Source organism: Micromys minutus, assembly GCF_963924665.1.
Source record: "Micromys minutus genome assembly, chromosome: 19".
Classification (NCBI taxonomy): domain Eukaryota; kingdom Metazoa; phylum Chordata; class Mammalia; order Rodentia; family Muridae; genus Micromys; species Micromys minutus.
In genome coordinates, this window is record NC_137954.1 from 10,458,037 (window position 1) to 10,473,077 (window position 15,041).

At 42.6% G+C, this 15,041-nt stretch overlaps 1 protein-coding gene across 2 annotated transcripts in view; it reads left to right on the forward strand.

Moving 5' to 3' along the window:
* The window catches only part of LOC308433109 (aldehyde oxidase 2), an 84,494-nt gene that overhangs the window by 32,090 nt on the left and 37,363 nt on the right, over positions 1–15,041 (forward strand). For both annotated transcript variants that reach the window (XM_080933013.1, XM_080933012.1), the window contains 7 exons: positions 483–605; positions 7,165–7,261; positions 7,948–8,072; positions 9,520–9,653; positions 11,448–11,535; positions 13,002–13,088; positions 14,098–14,289. In XM_080933013.1, coding sequence (XP_080789139.1) covers positions 483–605; positions 7,165–7,261; positions 7,948–8,072; positions 9,520–9,653; positions 11,448–11,535; positions 13,002–13,088; positions 14,098–14,289 — 846 coding nt within the window. The remainder of the gene's footprint in view (positions 1–482; positions 606–7,164; positions 7,262–7,947; positions 8,073–9,519; positions 9,654–11,447; positions 11,536–13,001; positions 13,089–14,097; positions 14,290–15,041) is intronic.

A 15,041-nucleotide genomic window follows, 5' to 3' on the forward strand; every position in this document is an offset into this window, starting at 1 on the left:
TTAATACACATCCTCATATTGTTATGACCCCCATCCGTAAAATTATTTCATTGCTACTTCATAACTGTAATTTTGTTAGTTACCAAAGTAATGTGAATAGCCGCTATATAGAATATCTAATATGCAACCCCCATGAAAGGGTTGTTCTACTTCCAGAGGGGTCAAGACCCACAGGTTGAGAACTACTGCCCTAGAAAGATCTAGAAAGGAGGTGGGGGAACCACAGCCCCACCCTCTTATTTACACGGATCTCTGTTTATGTATGTACTTTACAGGTGTTGTTGTTTATGTATGTACTTTACAGGTGCTATGTGTTTATGTATGTACTTTACAGGTGTTGTTGTTTATGTATGTACTTTACAGGTGCTATGTGTTTATGTATGTACTTTACAGGTGTTGTTGTTTATGTATGTACTTTATAGGTGCTATGTGTTTATGTATGTACTTTACAGGTGCTATGTGTTTATGTATGTACTTTACAGGTTCTCTGCGTGGGCCAAATCATCTGTGCTGTGGTGGCAGAGACAGATGTTCAGGCAAAACAAGCAACTGAGAAGATAAAGGTCACCTATGAGGATCTGAAGCCTGTGATTTTCACCATTGAGGTACGTAGGGCTGGCCAGTCTCCCTCTGAGATTATAAAGCAGACTCGAGGGGAGGCTCAGTGGTTGAGAGCACTGTGTGCTCTCACAGAAGGCCCGGGGGGAATTCCCAGCACCCACAAGACAGCTCACAACCATTTGTAACTCCAGTTCCAGAGGATCCAACACCCTTTTCTGGCCCCTGCAGACACCAGGCATGCACGTGGTACATAGACATACATGTGACCGAACACTCATACACATAAAACACAAATAAGTCTTTTTTTAAAAAGACTGTGAAGTTGAGAGCATCTTCATAAATGTTTTAATATTAGAAGACCAATTTTGTCCCTTTTCCCTGCTTGGCATCTGCTTGCTCTGGGGGAAAAAAAAATTACTTTGGAAGATATTACTTGTATGAGATGAAATTATCTTTGGCTCCAAGAAACAAACAAAAAAAAAGATCAGAAACAAATTTTCCTCTCTTACATTCAAAGGCCTAGAACTAGCCAGGCCTAGTGGCAAAGGCTTATGATTCCGGCTATGTAACCTGCTGAGGGTCACGGGTTATACTGAGACAGGTTGGTGAGACTCAAGACAAAGAGAAGAAAGATGGGAATGTAGCTCAGTGAACTCTGTGCTAGAATAGTCGCCGGAGGACAAAAGAAAAGGAAAAGGAGTAGAAATGATGGGTCCAGGGCTTACATGTGGTAGTCTGTTTACATGTGCATATGGTTTACATGGTATGTTTGTGGTAGTCTGTATCAAGTGCATATGGTTTACATGGTATGTTTGTGGTCGTTTGTTTACATGTGCATACGGTTTACATGGTATGCTTGTGGTAGTCTGTATCATGTTTATATGGTTTACATGGTATGTTTGTGGAAGTCTGTTTACATGTGCATATGGTTTACATGGTATGTTTGTGGAAGTCTGTATCATATGCACATGGTTTACATGGCATGTTTGTGGTAGTCTGTTTACATGTGCATATGGTTTACATGGTATGTTTGTGGAAGTCTGTATCATATGCACATGGTTTACATGGCATGTTTGTGGTAGTCTGTTTACATGTGCATACGGTTTACATGGTATGTTTGTGGAAATCTGTATTATATGCATACGGTTTACATGGTATGCTTGTGGTAGTCTGTATCATGTTTATATGGTTTACATGGCATGTTTGTGGAAGTCTATATCATGTGTATATGGTTTACATGGTATCTGTTTATAGCTGTGCATATGATTTACATGGTATGTTTGTGGTAGTCTGTTTGCATGTCCATATGGTTTACATGGTATGTTTTGATCTGCTATAACAGAATCCCTAAGGGCGGGACTTAGTTTTTTGTGGTTCTATTGTCTGGAAAGTCCAAAGCAGAATGAATGCTACATTATTGCAGAAGGCGGACGGGGAAGCGTGCAGAGAAACTCGCTTTCATGACAAAGCTGTCCCACTATGGTTATACAATGACCCACAGAACTAATGAGCCCCACCTAACCACCTCTCAAGACTGTTGCCTGGGAGTTAGGCTGGGTGGACACAGGCCACAGCCTGTGAGCTTCGTGTCCAGAATCCAGCTCTTTCTATTTAGTCTCTCCGTAGTACATGGTTTTCATCTAAAATTACTGAAGCTTTGGCCATTAAATCCACATTCCAGATAGCAAAGCAGGTGAAAATGGTTACCTCAGTGGCTCTTAGAACATCTCCCAGTCAGGGCATGGGGACACAGGCCTCTGATCCCAGGACTTGGGCGGCGGAGGCATATGGACCCCTGTGACTTAAGATCAGCCTGGTCTTACATAGTAAGTTCCAGGAGATCCAGGACTATATAAAGACTCACTGCCTCAAAAATTTAAAAATTAAATAAAATAAATCATTTCCCAGTCCTTACAGCGAGATGTGTACATTGCACGTGCCTTTCTATTTCATCAGCTAGAAGGCCTGCATCTAACTGTACCTAACTGCCAAGAAAGCCAGGAAACATGATTTAAGTCCAGGTGACACATGTGTAGCCACCGGACTCGGGACCCTGTTTTTTTGAGGAAGGTGGTGAGAGCAGATGTTGAGAACAATATGACTTCACAATAGAGACTAAAGGTGATGAAAATTTCATGATAAAATTCTATAGAAATTTCCACTCTAATTTTTGACTCTTGGTGATGGGATTTAAATTTTATGTCTAAAGAAAATCATGGCGTGAGAACACAGAAAATTCAAGTGCAGACTGGTGTGTTAACTCTGTTGTTACTTAACAAGCATCTGAGATAAACACCTTAGAAAGATGGACAGTTTCTTCTGGCTCAAGATTTAGAAGTTTCAATTCATGCTTTGCTGGGTAATAAATTGTAGTGACCACGCATAGGTGAGCAAAAGTATTCCCCTCATGTCTGGGACAGGGAAGGCAGAAATGGCGGAGACCAGGTCCCTCAGTGTACTTTGAGGGAATGTCTCCAATAACCAAAACCTTCCAGAAGTCCTTGCCAACTAAAAGTTCTACCATTCTCATGCTGGGCCCATCCTGGAAGGGTTGCCAAACAGGAGACTGAGCCTCCACCTCATGGGTGTTTGCGGTACATCACGGACCCAAACTATAGCAACTTAGACTTGCATTCTCTAACTCGGTACATCCTAATCAGAGAAATTAGGTTGAAAGAAGAAAACAGCTTGTTTCTGGGCTTGCAATATACTGTAGTTAGTATGCAAAGGCACCGGGAACTATGCAGAGAGTTTGAAATGTGTCTGAAGGATACCAGTCTTTCAGTGTACAGTTATAAAGGCCTGGTTCCTAATCTTTCTACACCAATTTCCCATCTGCCAAGTTTGCAAGGAACGCAGGTTTTCTTGGCTGACCCTCCCTCTTTGACTTACACTAGAATCTTAATGTGGGCTTGGTTTTGTTGATGTTTTTATTTCCATTCGAACTCTACTTTCCTGAAGGGGGAAATGGCACCCAGAGGATATACCCATGACCTCTCTGGAACTCTGAATAGTTAGAGGTCTAAATTTTCTTCAGAATAAGAATGTCTAAAGTGAGCGAATAATTCTTGTATGACCAAAGGCAGGAAACAAAAGTCATATATGCCAAGAGTGATGTATATGTGTATGCTTTAACCTATTTACATGAAAGATTGCTATAAATATATGTTTATATTGTGAATGTTATATGTGATATATATGATAAAACACTATAAAAAATATTTATAAGAGAGACAGTGTAGCACACAGGTACTAGTTCCAAGCTGACAAATTTGAATTATAACTGCCCCTTTCTCCCTGTGTGATCTCTGGTGAGGAATTTACACTCTGTACCACGGTTTGCTAGCCTGTAAAAGGGGAGTAGTGATATGTACCTCAACAATAAGGTAAAACAGAACAGCGTCTAACTCACAGTGTTCATGCAATGTAGATCATCAGAAGGCCGCAAGTCTCTTTACACACATTGAAGCAATAAACATATACTTCAATATTTGCCACCGTGGCTTATGGAGGTCAAAGGGTGTGTGCTGGTTTTGTCAACTTGGCACAAGCTAAAGTCATCTGAAAGGAGAGAACTTTAATTAAGAAAATGTCTCCCTAAGATCAGGCTATAGGCAAGCCTGTAGGGCATTTTCTTAATTAGTGTTCGATGGGGGAGGGCCCAGACCATTGTGGGATGGTGGTCCTGGGTTCTATAAGAAGCAAGCTGAGCAAGTCATGAGGAGCAAGCCAGTAAGCAGCACCCCTCCATTGCCTCTGCATCACCTTTGACTCCGGGTTCCCACATGCTTGAGTTCCTGCCCTGACTTCCTTTGATGATGAACAGTGATGTGGAAGTGTAAGCTGAATAAACCCTTTCCTCCCCAACTTACTTTTGCTCATGGTATTTCCTCACAGCAATAGAAACACTAAGACAACGTGTTAATAAGAAAAGTAAAAATTTCAAGTGTGGTGTTTATTTTCCATGGCTTTTAAGAGGTCACATGGCTATCACTGGGAAAGATGGCTTTTTTATTTGCAGAACCCAGGGCCTTATTTACGATAAGCTAGTTCCCTGTTACTGAGTCATTTCCACAAACCTAGGCAAGATCTTTCTAGACACCATACCTGGGCCTGCATGTTACCTGCCCACATATTTGTAGCCTGGCTTGAGAGCTATTATCTCCTCTAAGTCTCATTACTTCACCTTGGAAACAGAAGTAATGATAAGAGTAATACAGTATACATGTGCATACATATGCACATATACTCACACATGTAGACAGCTGCTATGAAGTAGTATTTCAGGGGAGATGTGACCAGATATCTACTCACCCCAGTTAGGGAACCAACAATGACAAATGAAAATAACAGTATCACTGAACTCCAATTTTGTGAAGCAATGAGTTTATAGAGGCTCCTTACAGGATATGTTACCGTTACTTCTCCCCTCTGTCCAGATTAATCTCTTTGAATAGATAATTATTTCTTCTTTCTCTTTATATATAATTTCAGTTCTGCATCAAAATATAAAGATTTCTACCAGTGTAAGATTATGGATATAAAATGCTTTGTTTAAGAGCAAAATTAATAATCCGACCCGATTTATCTAATTTCTATATTACTCTAACCCCCCTTTTTTTCCTGTCAACTCCCTTGCCTTTACCAAAGAAAGAGAAGAGTAAAAATAGAAATCTTCAAATCTAAGCTCTCTATTTAGTTTTCTCCATTCAAAACTATAATTTTTTTCCCAAATTATCCCTTAAAATGACAACATACCTGTGATTGATAAAATAACCAAAACCGATGGCCCAACTTAAGGGGATTGAGACATCAATTTTGACTGTTGCTGCTGAGTTGAGGTGAAGAATTCTTTTTTTTTTTTTTTTTTTTTTTTTTTTTCTCTTTTTTTTAAAGGGAAGGATAGGAGCAAGAAAATTGGAAAAATTGATTAGACTTAAGAAAGCTAGCTTTAGCACTGTTTTCCAGTCTCTGTACGGTGAGAAAGTTCAGGATTTAACTGAAGTCCTGACCAGAACTATCTGAAAGGCTGAATGAACAGATTAGCAGCCTTCCTGAAGCTGTTCTGGAAGCAAGTCTCTGGAAACAGGGAGGAAGTCAGGACCAGGAAGGGAGCTGGAACAGCAGGTCATCTCAGCATTCCTGAGGGTGAATCTTGTCAGACTTGGCATTTGATTCTGCAATATGTGAATCTTGCAACCAATATTTAGTTCTATAAAGATATTTGTATGGATTGTGCAAAGTGCACAGATCAGCTAAGGATGAATTTTTGCTCCTTTGAAAACTGTTTTTATGAATTTGTTTGATCGATAACCAAATTGTAATAAATCTTCACTCATGCCATATGAAAGGATGGCATGCTGAATTTTAAGGATCCTGTAACTTAACAAGATTTATTGGCTTTGTTAACTGAAGATTTGGCAGAGATATTTTTACGTTCAGTGTTGTTCCCATGTTGAGAGATCAGCAAAATTGTGTTACCTGTCCTGTTTGGTCTTGAATATTTTCTTTCCTGTCTGAAGCCAAGATCATCAAGGGGTCTTCCTCTATCATGCCTGATCCATATCACTTTGGAAGGGGTCCAGTGCCTTTTCTCCTTTCCTGTCAACACAAATACAGAGCCTCTCTTCCAAAATAGCATCTTGTTGGTCTGGCAACCGGAAGTTGATTGATTCAATTCAGCAGCTTCTTTTTCATTAGACCTGCTCTACTTTGACCTCTCTCCCAGAGGATTAGTAATGTCATTAATACCATGAACCTTATAACCACCTTCATTTTGTAATTAAAACAACTCAAAACAATTAAAACATCTAATATTATTTGTTGACATAGGGTTTCTCTTTATCTCCATGCCTTTGTTTCCTACATTTCAGATCGAAGGCCTGGATTTCTTTATTCTTCCATGTATAGTTAAAACACTTGAATAATTACCATTATTGCTCCCTTCTATCCTTAAAACAATTAAAGCAATTTTTCATTTATTCCTTCCTTCTATGGAAATTATTATCTCTTTAAAACAATTATATCTTAGTCAGGGTTTCTATTCCTACACAAAACATCATGACCAAGAAGCAAGTTGGGGAGGAAAGGGTTTATTCAGCTTACACTTCCATATTGCTGGTCATCGCCAAAGGAAGTCAGGACTGGAACTCAAGCAGGTCAGGAAGCAGGAGCTGATGCAGAGGCCATGGAGGGATGTCACTTAACGGCTTGCTTCCCCTGGCTTTCTCAGCCTGCTTTCTTATAGAACCCAAATCTACCAGTCCAGGGATGGCACCACCCACAATGGGCTGGGCCCTTCCCCCTTGATCAGTAGTTGAGAAAATGCCTTACAGCTGTGTCTCATGGAGGCATTTCCTCAACTGAGGCTCCTTTCTCTGTGATAACTCCAGCTTGGGTAAAGTTGACACACAAAACCAGCCAGTAAAGTTTCCCTAGTCCTTCTGGCCAGTTTTCTCTGCAAGTGTAGAAAACACTTTGTGTATTCTAGAGCTCTTGAATGCCTGGCACCTATCTTCTGTTCCAGGAGGCAACAATGTGGGGGAATATACTAGCATCAGCAAAAAAGAGAAAGAATGACTGTGTTTTTGTCCTTTTGCTTAGGATGCCATAAAGCACAATTCGTTTCTGTGTCCTGAAAAAAAGCTAGAACAAGGAAACATCGAGGAGGCATTTGAGAACGTGGATCACATAGTTGAAGGTAAATAATAGTTTGGAAGGGTTATTCCTTGAGTCCACAGTAAGCCAACTGTCAAAGGCACACGTTTGCCCCGGGAGGCTCATCCTCTGAAGTCCTGGGGTTTCCCCAAACCTACACTTCTTCTCAAAGCCTCTGTGCATCCTTGTGCCTCTGTGTGTGTGTGTGTGTGTGTGTGTGTGTGTGTGTGTGTGTGTGTGTGTGTGTTGTATTTGAAAGTCAGAAGTCGAGGTGGCAAAATGCCAGAAGAAAGTCCCTAAGACTTGGTTAGTCAAGGGCAGAGTAAGAAATAGAACCTGAAACTTTTTTAAAGTGTGTTTTATTTCACATGCATTGGTATTTTGCTTGTACGTATGTCTGTATGAGGGTGTCAGAGTCCCAGAACTGGAGTTACAGTCAACTGTGTTCGGCTATATGGGTGCTGGGAATTGAACCCTGGTCCTCTGGAAGAGCAACCAGTGCTCTTAACTTATGAGCCATCTTTCCAACCCAGAACCTGGAACTTTTAACTTTCAGAACTATAGTCTCTGAAACAGGTCACCTTGATTGTCCCAAGGTAAACGTCAGGCTCCTCGATGGGTACCCCTGCAGGTGGGCAGTTCACATCCCTCTCCATTTCAAATGCTACAGTGGTGGTAGCTTCCAACTAGCATGTGCTCCAGGCACGCCCCTGCACTTGCCCCTCACAGGGAATGTCCACGTTGGAGGGCAAGAACATTTCTACATGGAAACACAGAGAGTGCTTGTTGTTCCGAAGACAGAAGACAAAGAGCTGGACATGTATGTGTCCACGCAGGATCCAGCCCACGTGCAGGTAAGGCCCATCATGATGCCACAATCAAATTCCTAACTCCATGCTGGTAGTCAGTCCATATAGCCCAGGTGGCAGCCACTTCACTAGCAGAAGCTTAGAATCTAAATGCTAGATACCTGTAATGCAGCTAAGACCCCAGAATTGCTTTAACTTTGTTCCTATTCCCATCGGCGATAAAAGAACAACCCTGATCGCTTTTCCTTTTTTATATATTTTTCTTACTCTCTGAGAATTTCATGCATGCAAACAACCTATTTTGATCATATACATCCCCCGTTCTCCAGCTTACCCCAGACCTCCATCCCATCCCCCCACTAAGCTCATGTCTTCTAATTTTTTAATAACCATTGGGTCCAGTTATGCTCCTGGGTATGGGGGCAGCTGCATGGTCAACTAGTTGCCCCGCCCCCCCCAAAGAAAAATGATTCCCCTCTTCCAGCAACATCATCTAGATCCCTCCCCCATCTTACCTGGGATCTTGGCTGGCTTGGTCTTGTGCAGGTCTTGTCCAGTTTCTGTATTCATGACTATAACAGCCATATGTTCAGAAGACATCATTGTTTTTTTTAAAGGCATAATTCTTGAAGTCTCATGTATTCCAGGATATGTTTGAACTCACTAAGTAGCCAAGGTTGACTTGAACTTCTGAACACCCTCTGTCTACATCCTGAGTGCTAGAATCACAGTCATTCAGTATCATACAAGATTTATGCAGTGCTGAGATGAAATCCTGGTCTTCCTGCTGACTAGACAAGTTATATCCCCAGTCCAAATGAGATAACTTTAAATGAAAAACATTATTCATTGCTGGGGTAGCGGTATCGCACGCCTTTAATCCCAGCATGGGTGAGGATATGGGCAGAAGCAAGTGGATCTCTGTGAGTTCGAGGTCAGCCTGATATACAGAGATAGTTCCAGGACAGCTAAGGATACACAGAGAAACCCTGTTTCAAAAAAACAAAAACAGGCTGGAGAGTTGGCTCAGTGGTCAAGAGCACTGACTGTTCTTCCAGAGGTCCTGAGTTCAAATCCCAGCAACCACATAGTGGCTCACAACCATCTGTAATTCAATTCAATGCCCTCTTCTAGTGTGTCTGAAGACGGCGACAGTGTACTCACAAAATGAAATTAATTAATTAATATTTTTTTAAAAATGGCCCAGAGACCAGAAGCAGTTGTGGCACACACCTTTACTCCCAGCATTCTGGAGACAGGTGGAACTCTGTGAGTTCAGCTTGGACTACATAGTTCAGGACAGCACAGGCTACATAGTGAGACCCTGTCTCAAAAAACAAACAAACAAACCTGGGCCAGAGGCCCCAACCCAAACAGATTTTCTCCACTTTCTTACAGTGGTAGACTCAAGTGTACTCTGCTCTAGAGTTATACTTCAGGAAGCAAACCGCTTCCTGCCATCTTACTCTTTAAACCTCCTTGTCTCGTACAGAAAACAGTGTCCTCTGCCTTAAACATCCCGGTCAGCAGGATCACCTGCCACGTGAAGCGAGTGGGCGGAGGCTTTGGAGGGAAGGTGGGCAGACCAGCGGTGTTCGGAGCAATCGCTGCCGTGGGGGCTGTCAAGTAAGTCTACCTTAGGGGCCAGAAGTGTGGGAGAGGCTGAGCCCAGCAGTAGCCTGACAAATCATCCCTGGCTGCAGTCAGAGCCCCAACTCGGTCCCTGGGTAATTCCAGCCCCTGTGCGTTTCTCTATAAAACATTTTTAGTTTACACCTGTCCTGCTGCCCTTGTTGGTTTTATAAAACTGAGCTAAACACGTGAGTCTGGTGACGGTGAGGGGCTTTAGATGGGAAAGGTGGGATAGTTGACTGCTTCCAGAAGAGAGGGGGCCCATTCCTGAGCTTCAGGGAAGAGGAATCCTTTAGATGTGGAGCAAGGCACCCTCTCCGAGTTCCTCACTGCCCCATCTCTCTTTGCTGCTTCAGCCAGAGCAGGGTGGAGTGAGGAGAGACTTCACCCTCCCCCTCCAAGCAGTCTTGGCAGGCAGGAGTCTTTGGGTTGATCTCAAGGGAAGGTTTATGTCTTTGTTATCCATGACTCAGTGAGCTGGCCAGGCTGGTTCTAATTCATTGTCTTAGACCGGGTTTGTTGTCAGTGTTGCAGAACAAAGGGGAAAAGAGGGGGGAGCAGAGGAGGAGAAGGAACAGGAAGAGGAAGACAGGGAGGAGAAGGAGCAGGAGGGGAAAGGAGGGGAGGAAATGCCGTTTAATATTTTGTCTGCGTTTTAATCAGCAAAGTTCCAATGTCCTGATTCCTTCGGCAGCCTCAGTGTAGCTCAGAGAAAAGTCCTGTACACTGGGACATGCATCTTCATCCCCAGCCTGGGGAGGAGAGAGCATGGCCGGAATCTAATCTCCACTTCTCTCCTCTATCAGTCACAGAAGCCCTTGTGCCTTCTGCCTCTCGAGCATGGTCACACACAGTTGTCAAGTGAAGCGCTCAAATCTCAGGGCCGAGGCTAGCCACTATGAACCCTGACATCGGTATATCCTAAAACTTGCCTGTGACCCCACTGTGCAGCCAAGTGTGGAACCAGTGCCTTACGGCGCACCCTGCCTTAGCACACAACAGATACGTGTTAAGTGTTCTAGATCCCCCACCCCGACGTCGTAGACATTCCTGCCTCAGAAACACATAATTTTAAACATTAAAAAGAAAGAAAGAAATTCCACCATCACATCCAAATCCCAGACCTTCTGAATCAGAATTAGCAAGGAACGAGTCTTGAAATATTTAACTGGCTTTTTCTGTTGATGTTAGCATTGCATTTACCCATTCACATTTGCCCTTTATAACTAGTAGCTCACATGCAAAATGGGTGGATCTGGGTGAAAGTCAAATTTGAAGCCATAGGGACAGAAGATAGCTGGCAGGTAACATTACTCCTTGTAATGAACTGCGAAGCACAGAGAAATAGTCAATAATCTATATCATGCCTAGAAGACTATGTACAGATTAATAGATACATGTGTGATGGATAGATAGGTGGATGGATGGATGTATGGATGGATGGATCAATGGAGCAATGGAGCAATGGAGCAATGAATGGGTGGATGGATGGATTGATGGGTGGATGGATGGGTCAATGGATCAATGGGTATATGGATGGATGGATGGATGGATGGATGGATGGATAGATGGATAGATGGACAGACAGATGCACAGATGGAAGGACAGAGAGTTAAATGAGTGATGGAAATGGATGAGAGGTAGATGGTGGATGAATGGGTTGTAAATGGGTGGGGTGGAGAATAAAATAAGGACTTGAATAAATAGGTGGCTATGTGGGTAGCTGAATAGACAAATGTGGATGGACAGGAGGATGGATGACAGAGATCTGAAGCTTGTTTTCTGCAGAACTGGTCGTCCCATTCGTCTTGTTCTGGATCGTGAAGAGGACATGTTAATAACTGGGGGAAGACATCCATTATTTGCAAAATACAAAGTAAGCACTTCAAGTGAAATTATTAACACATCTCATGTTGTTTGAGTGGCTCTGTCCTTTTCTATCATTTTGATTTTGTTGAAATCTAAAAGCAATCAGCATTTAAAATATCAAATGAAAATGGCATGTATTTTTGTATGCTCATGACATTTCATAATTAGCCTTTAATTGAGTGTATAATTGTAAAAAGTGTAAAGATAAAAATAAAAATGTCAAATAGTGCTGTTAAAGGCATTGTTTGGGGGTCTGTGGCTATAGCTCAGTGGATAAAGCTTGCAGAGCAAACCTGAGGACCTGAGAAAGTATTCCCAGGTCCCCTACAAAAGTGAGGCTGAGGCTTCCTGCAGTGACCCCAGTGCCCAGGAGGAGAAAACAGGGCACCCCTGAGGCAACTTGTCTAAGAAGATTAGCCAGATAGGTAATGTGTGGGTCTGTCAAACTCTGCCTCAGTAAATAAGCCAAGGTGCAATCAAGAAAGCTTTCTGACATTCTACTTTGGCTCCACACGGGTGTGTGAGTGTACACATACTTGTGTAAAAAAAAAAAGAAAGAAAGAAAGAAAAAGCACTGCTAAAAGGATAGGGATTTATATTTTTAGTGATTCCTCAAAGGGAGGAAAAAAAGAAAAAGAAAGATGTCCGAACATCATGACTATAAGAACAGCACTTTATAGTAGAAATATTTAGAAACAATTTGACCGTTTGCACTGCAAAATCACCTCTAACAGAAGTCCACTACTGGAGAATTTAAATTATTCAGGTCACACTCGCTTCATTTTCTTTCAACTGCGGTAGAAACACTGTTTTAAAATGTTTGCTGGCATCTAGTAGATGGTATTATTTTTCGAATTTGTGGTTGATTCCTTAGGATGTTCTGTTGTATTATAAGGTTACAAAACATGCTTTATTGGGAATTCCTTGAACATACACATCTGATTTCCTACCTGGTTCTACAACTGTCTTAGATAACTACACCATTCATTTACCCATGTTGCTATCTACAAAGCACCTTGGCCATCCAGTAAGACAAGTCCAGCTCATACATTCTCCAGCCTCTGTTCCTGAGGCTTTCCTATAACAAGGGATTACATGATTCATTGCCATGCGTTCTGAGATCCCAAAGACTTTCCAATGTGGAGAAAGCCACAAACTAAAATAGAAAGCAAGCCAGGACAGAGTGGTGGAGAATCTTCCAATTTGCATTCTGGGAGTTGAAGGCAAACTCAAGGATCCCATACTGAGTGTGGAGCCCCGATAGCCTGAGAAAGGGCTGAGAAAAACATGGGCCAAGAAAGGTCTTCTTCAATCAGACACTGGAAGACAAGGTCACAGCAGGCCGGTACCACATAACAACAAACTGGAGGCAAAGTCTGTCTTCGACCCACTTCAACAGGGGACTGAGGGGCGACTCACACTTGGTAAGCACATTTTAAGCAAATCAGTAAAATGTCCATCATTTGGTGACAGGTGGGGTTCATGAACAGTGGACGAATCAAAGCCTTAGACATTAAATGCTACATCAATGGAGGATGCACACTGGATGACTCGGAGCTGGTATGTGTGTCAGAAACCACTGTGTCCTTCCAGACATAACATGCAAAAACGTCTAGTTGGTCTTTTTTTTTTTAATTATGTATTTATTTTATGTATGCACACTGTTGCTATCTTCAGACACACCAGAAGAGGGCATTGGATCCCATTACAGATGCTTGTGAGTCACCATGTGGTTGCTGGGAATTAAACTCAGGACCTCTGGAAGAGCAGTCAGTGCTCTTACCCGCTGAGCCATCTCTCCAGCACCCTAAAAGTATCTTCTGATTTGCCTGATATAATTGTCGCCTTGGAGGCTTCCTGCTTCCATCTGCTAACCTGGACCCAGTTCTGGAATCTTCTAACCTCTCTACAGTCTTAGAAAGTTTTCAGCCTCTGAAACTTACTACTGAATAGCTCACTCTTTCTAGTTCTTTCTGAACTCTGACTGGCTGGTTCAACTCAGCTGTCCTGGCTCAACTCTATCTCCAAGCTCAATAAATCAATCTGGCTTCTCTCTCAGCCTCTGAATCTTTTCTCTATTTGGCCTCAAACTAACTCTGGCAGTCTGTTCTAATCTTCCGGCTCCTTCTCATTCTCTGGCTTGTTCTGTCTCCCTGTGTCTAGCTTGTTCCCTCTGCAACCTGTCTCTGTAAACTCTCCCAGTAAAGCTGCCCTCTCTCCTGTGCAGTGCTCTCTTAAGAAGTCTTTCTTTTCTCTCTGTTCTCATGAGACTTGAGCAGATCCTATTCTGTCAAATATCCACTGATCCGTCATTTTGTCTGCCACATCAATTAGACATCACTTTCAACACGGCTGCTTCCTTCTACACACTAACTTTATCTTCATCGTCTGGGACAAATGGTATGTTCTAAGGCTGAGACACTCCACAACTAGAAAAGCAAGTGTTTCCAGTAAACACAACACAATCTTGCGGGTTCACAGTGTGATCAAATATCCTGCAGCATAGACAAATTTTTATGGAAAGTTGGGCAGTGTGTCTAATTTATATGGGTATCTCCTTTTCCTTTAGGTAACAGAATTTCTTGTACTAAAACTGGAAAATGCATATAAAATCCGCAACCTCAGACTACAAGGTCGTGCCTGCATGACAAATTTACCATCCAATACAGCCTTCCGTGGGTTTGGCTTCCCACAAGGAGCCCTGGTAACAGAATCTTGCATCACAGCTGTGGCAGCCAAGTGTGGGCTTCCACCAGAAAAGGTACGGTGAAAATCAGGCTCATCACCAAAGCTGATAAGGAACCTGAGGAATTAGCTAGCAGCCCCAGGAAACACTAAAAAAAAAAAAAAAAAAAAAAAAAAAAAAAAAAAATGCATGGATTAACCCCGGCTCAGAACTTGATACGAGCTTTGGGTTTTGTGTTTTTGTTTTTTTTCATGACTGTGACGTAGACATGCCATCATTACTTAGACACTCCAGGACTGACACATACTCCAGTTGTTTGTTACCCAGTTTAAGCTGTTAAAATGATGCTGGAGCTAGATATAATGCACAGTGGCTAAGAGCACAAACTGCTCTTCTAGAGGACCAGAGTTCCGTTCCCAGCACCCACAACTGTGGTTCACAATGACCTGAAACCCCAGCTCCAAGGGATCCATCCTTTGCCCTCTTCTGTTCTCTATGGGCACTGTAGCACATGCACAAACACTCTCTCTCTCTCTCTCTCTCTCTCTCTCTCTCCCTCCTTCCCTCCTCCTTCCCTCCCTCCCTCCCTCCCTCCCTCCCTCTCCCTCCCTCCCTCCCTCCCTCTCCCTCCCTCCCTCCCTCCCTCCCTCCCTCCCCCCCCCTCTCTCTCTCTCATACGTATGTCCATACATAGTCTTAAGGTGATCTTGCAATGAATACCCTGATGCACCTGTGCTAGAGATACATAATATCTTTGTCCTTGTGTGTGAGTCCATCTATTGAACAAACTCAGAAGTGGAACTGCTGATACACTTGAAAGCTTTTTA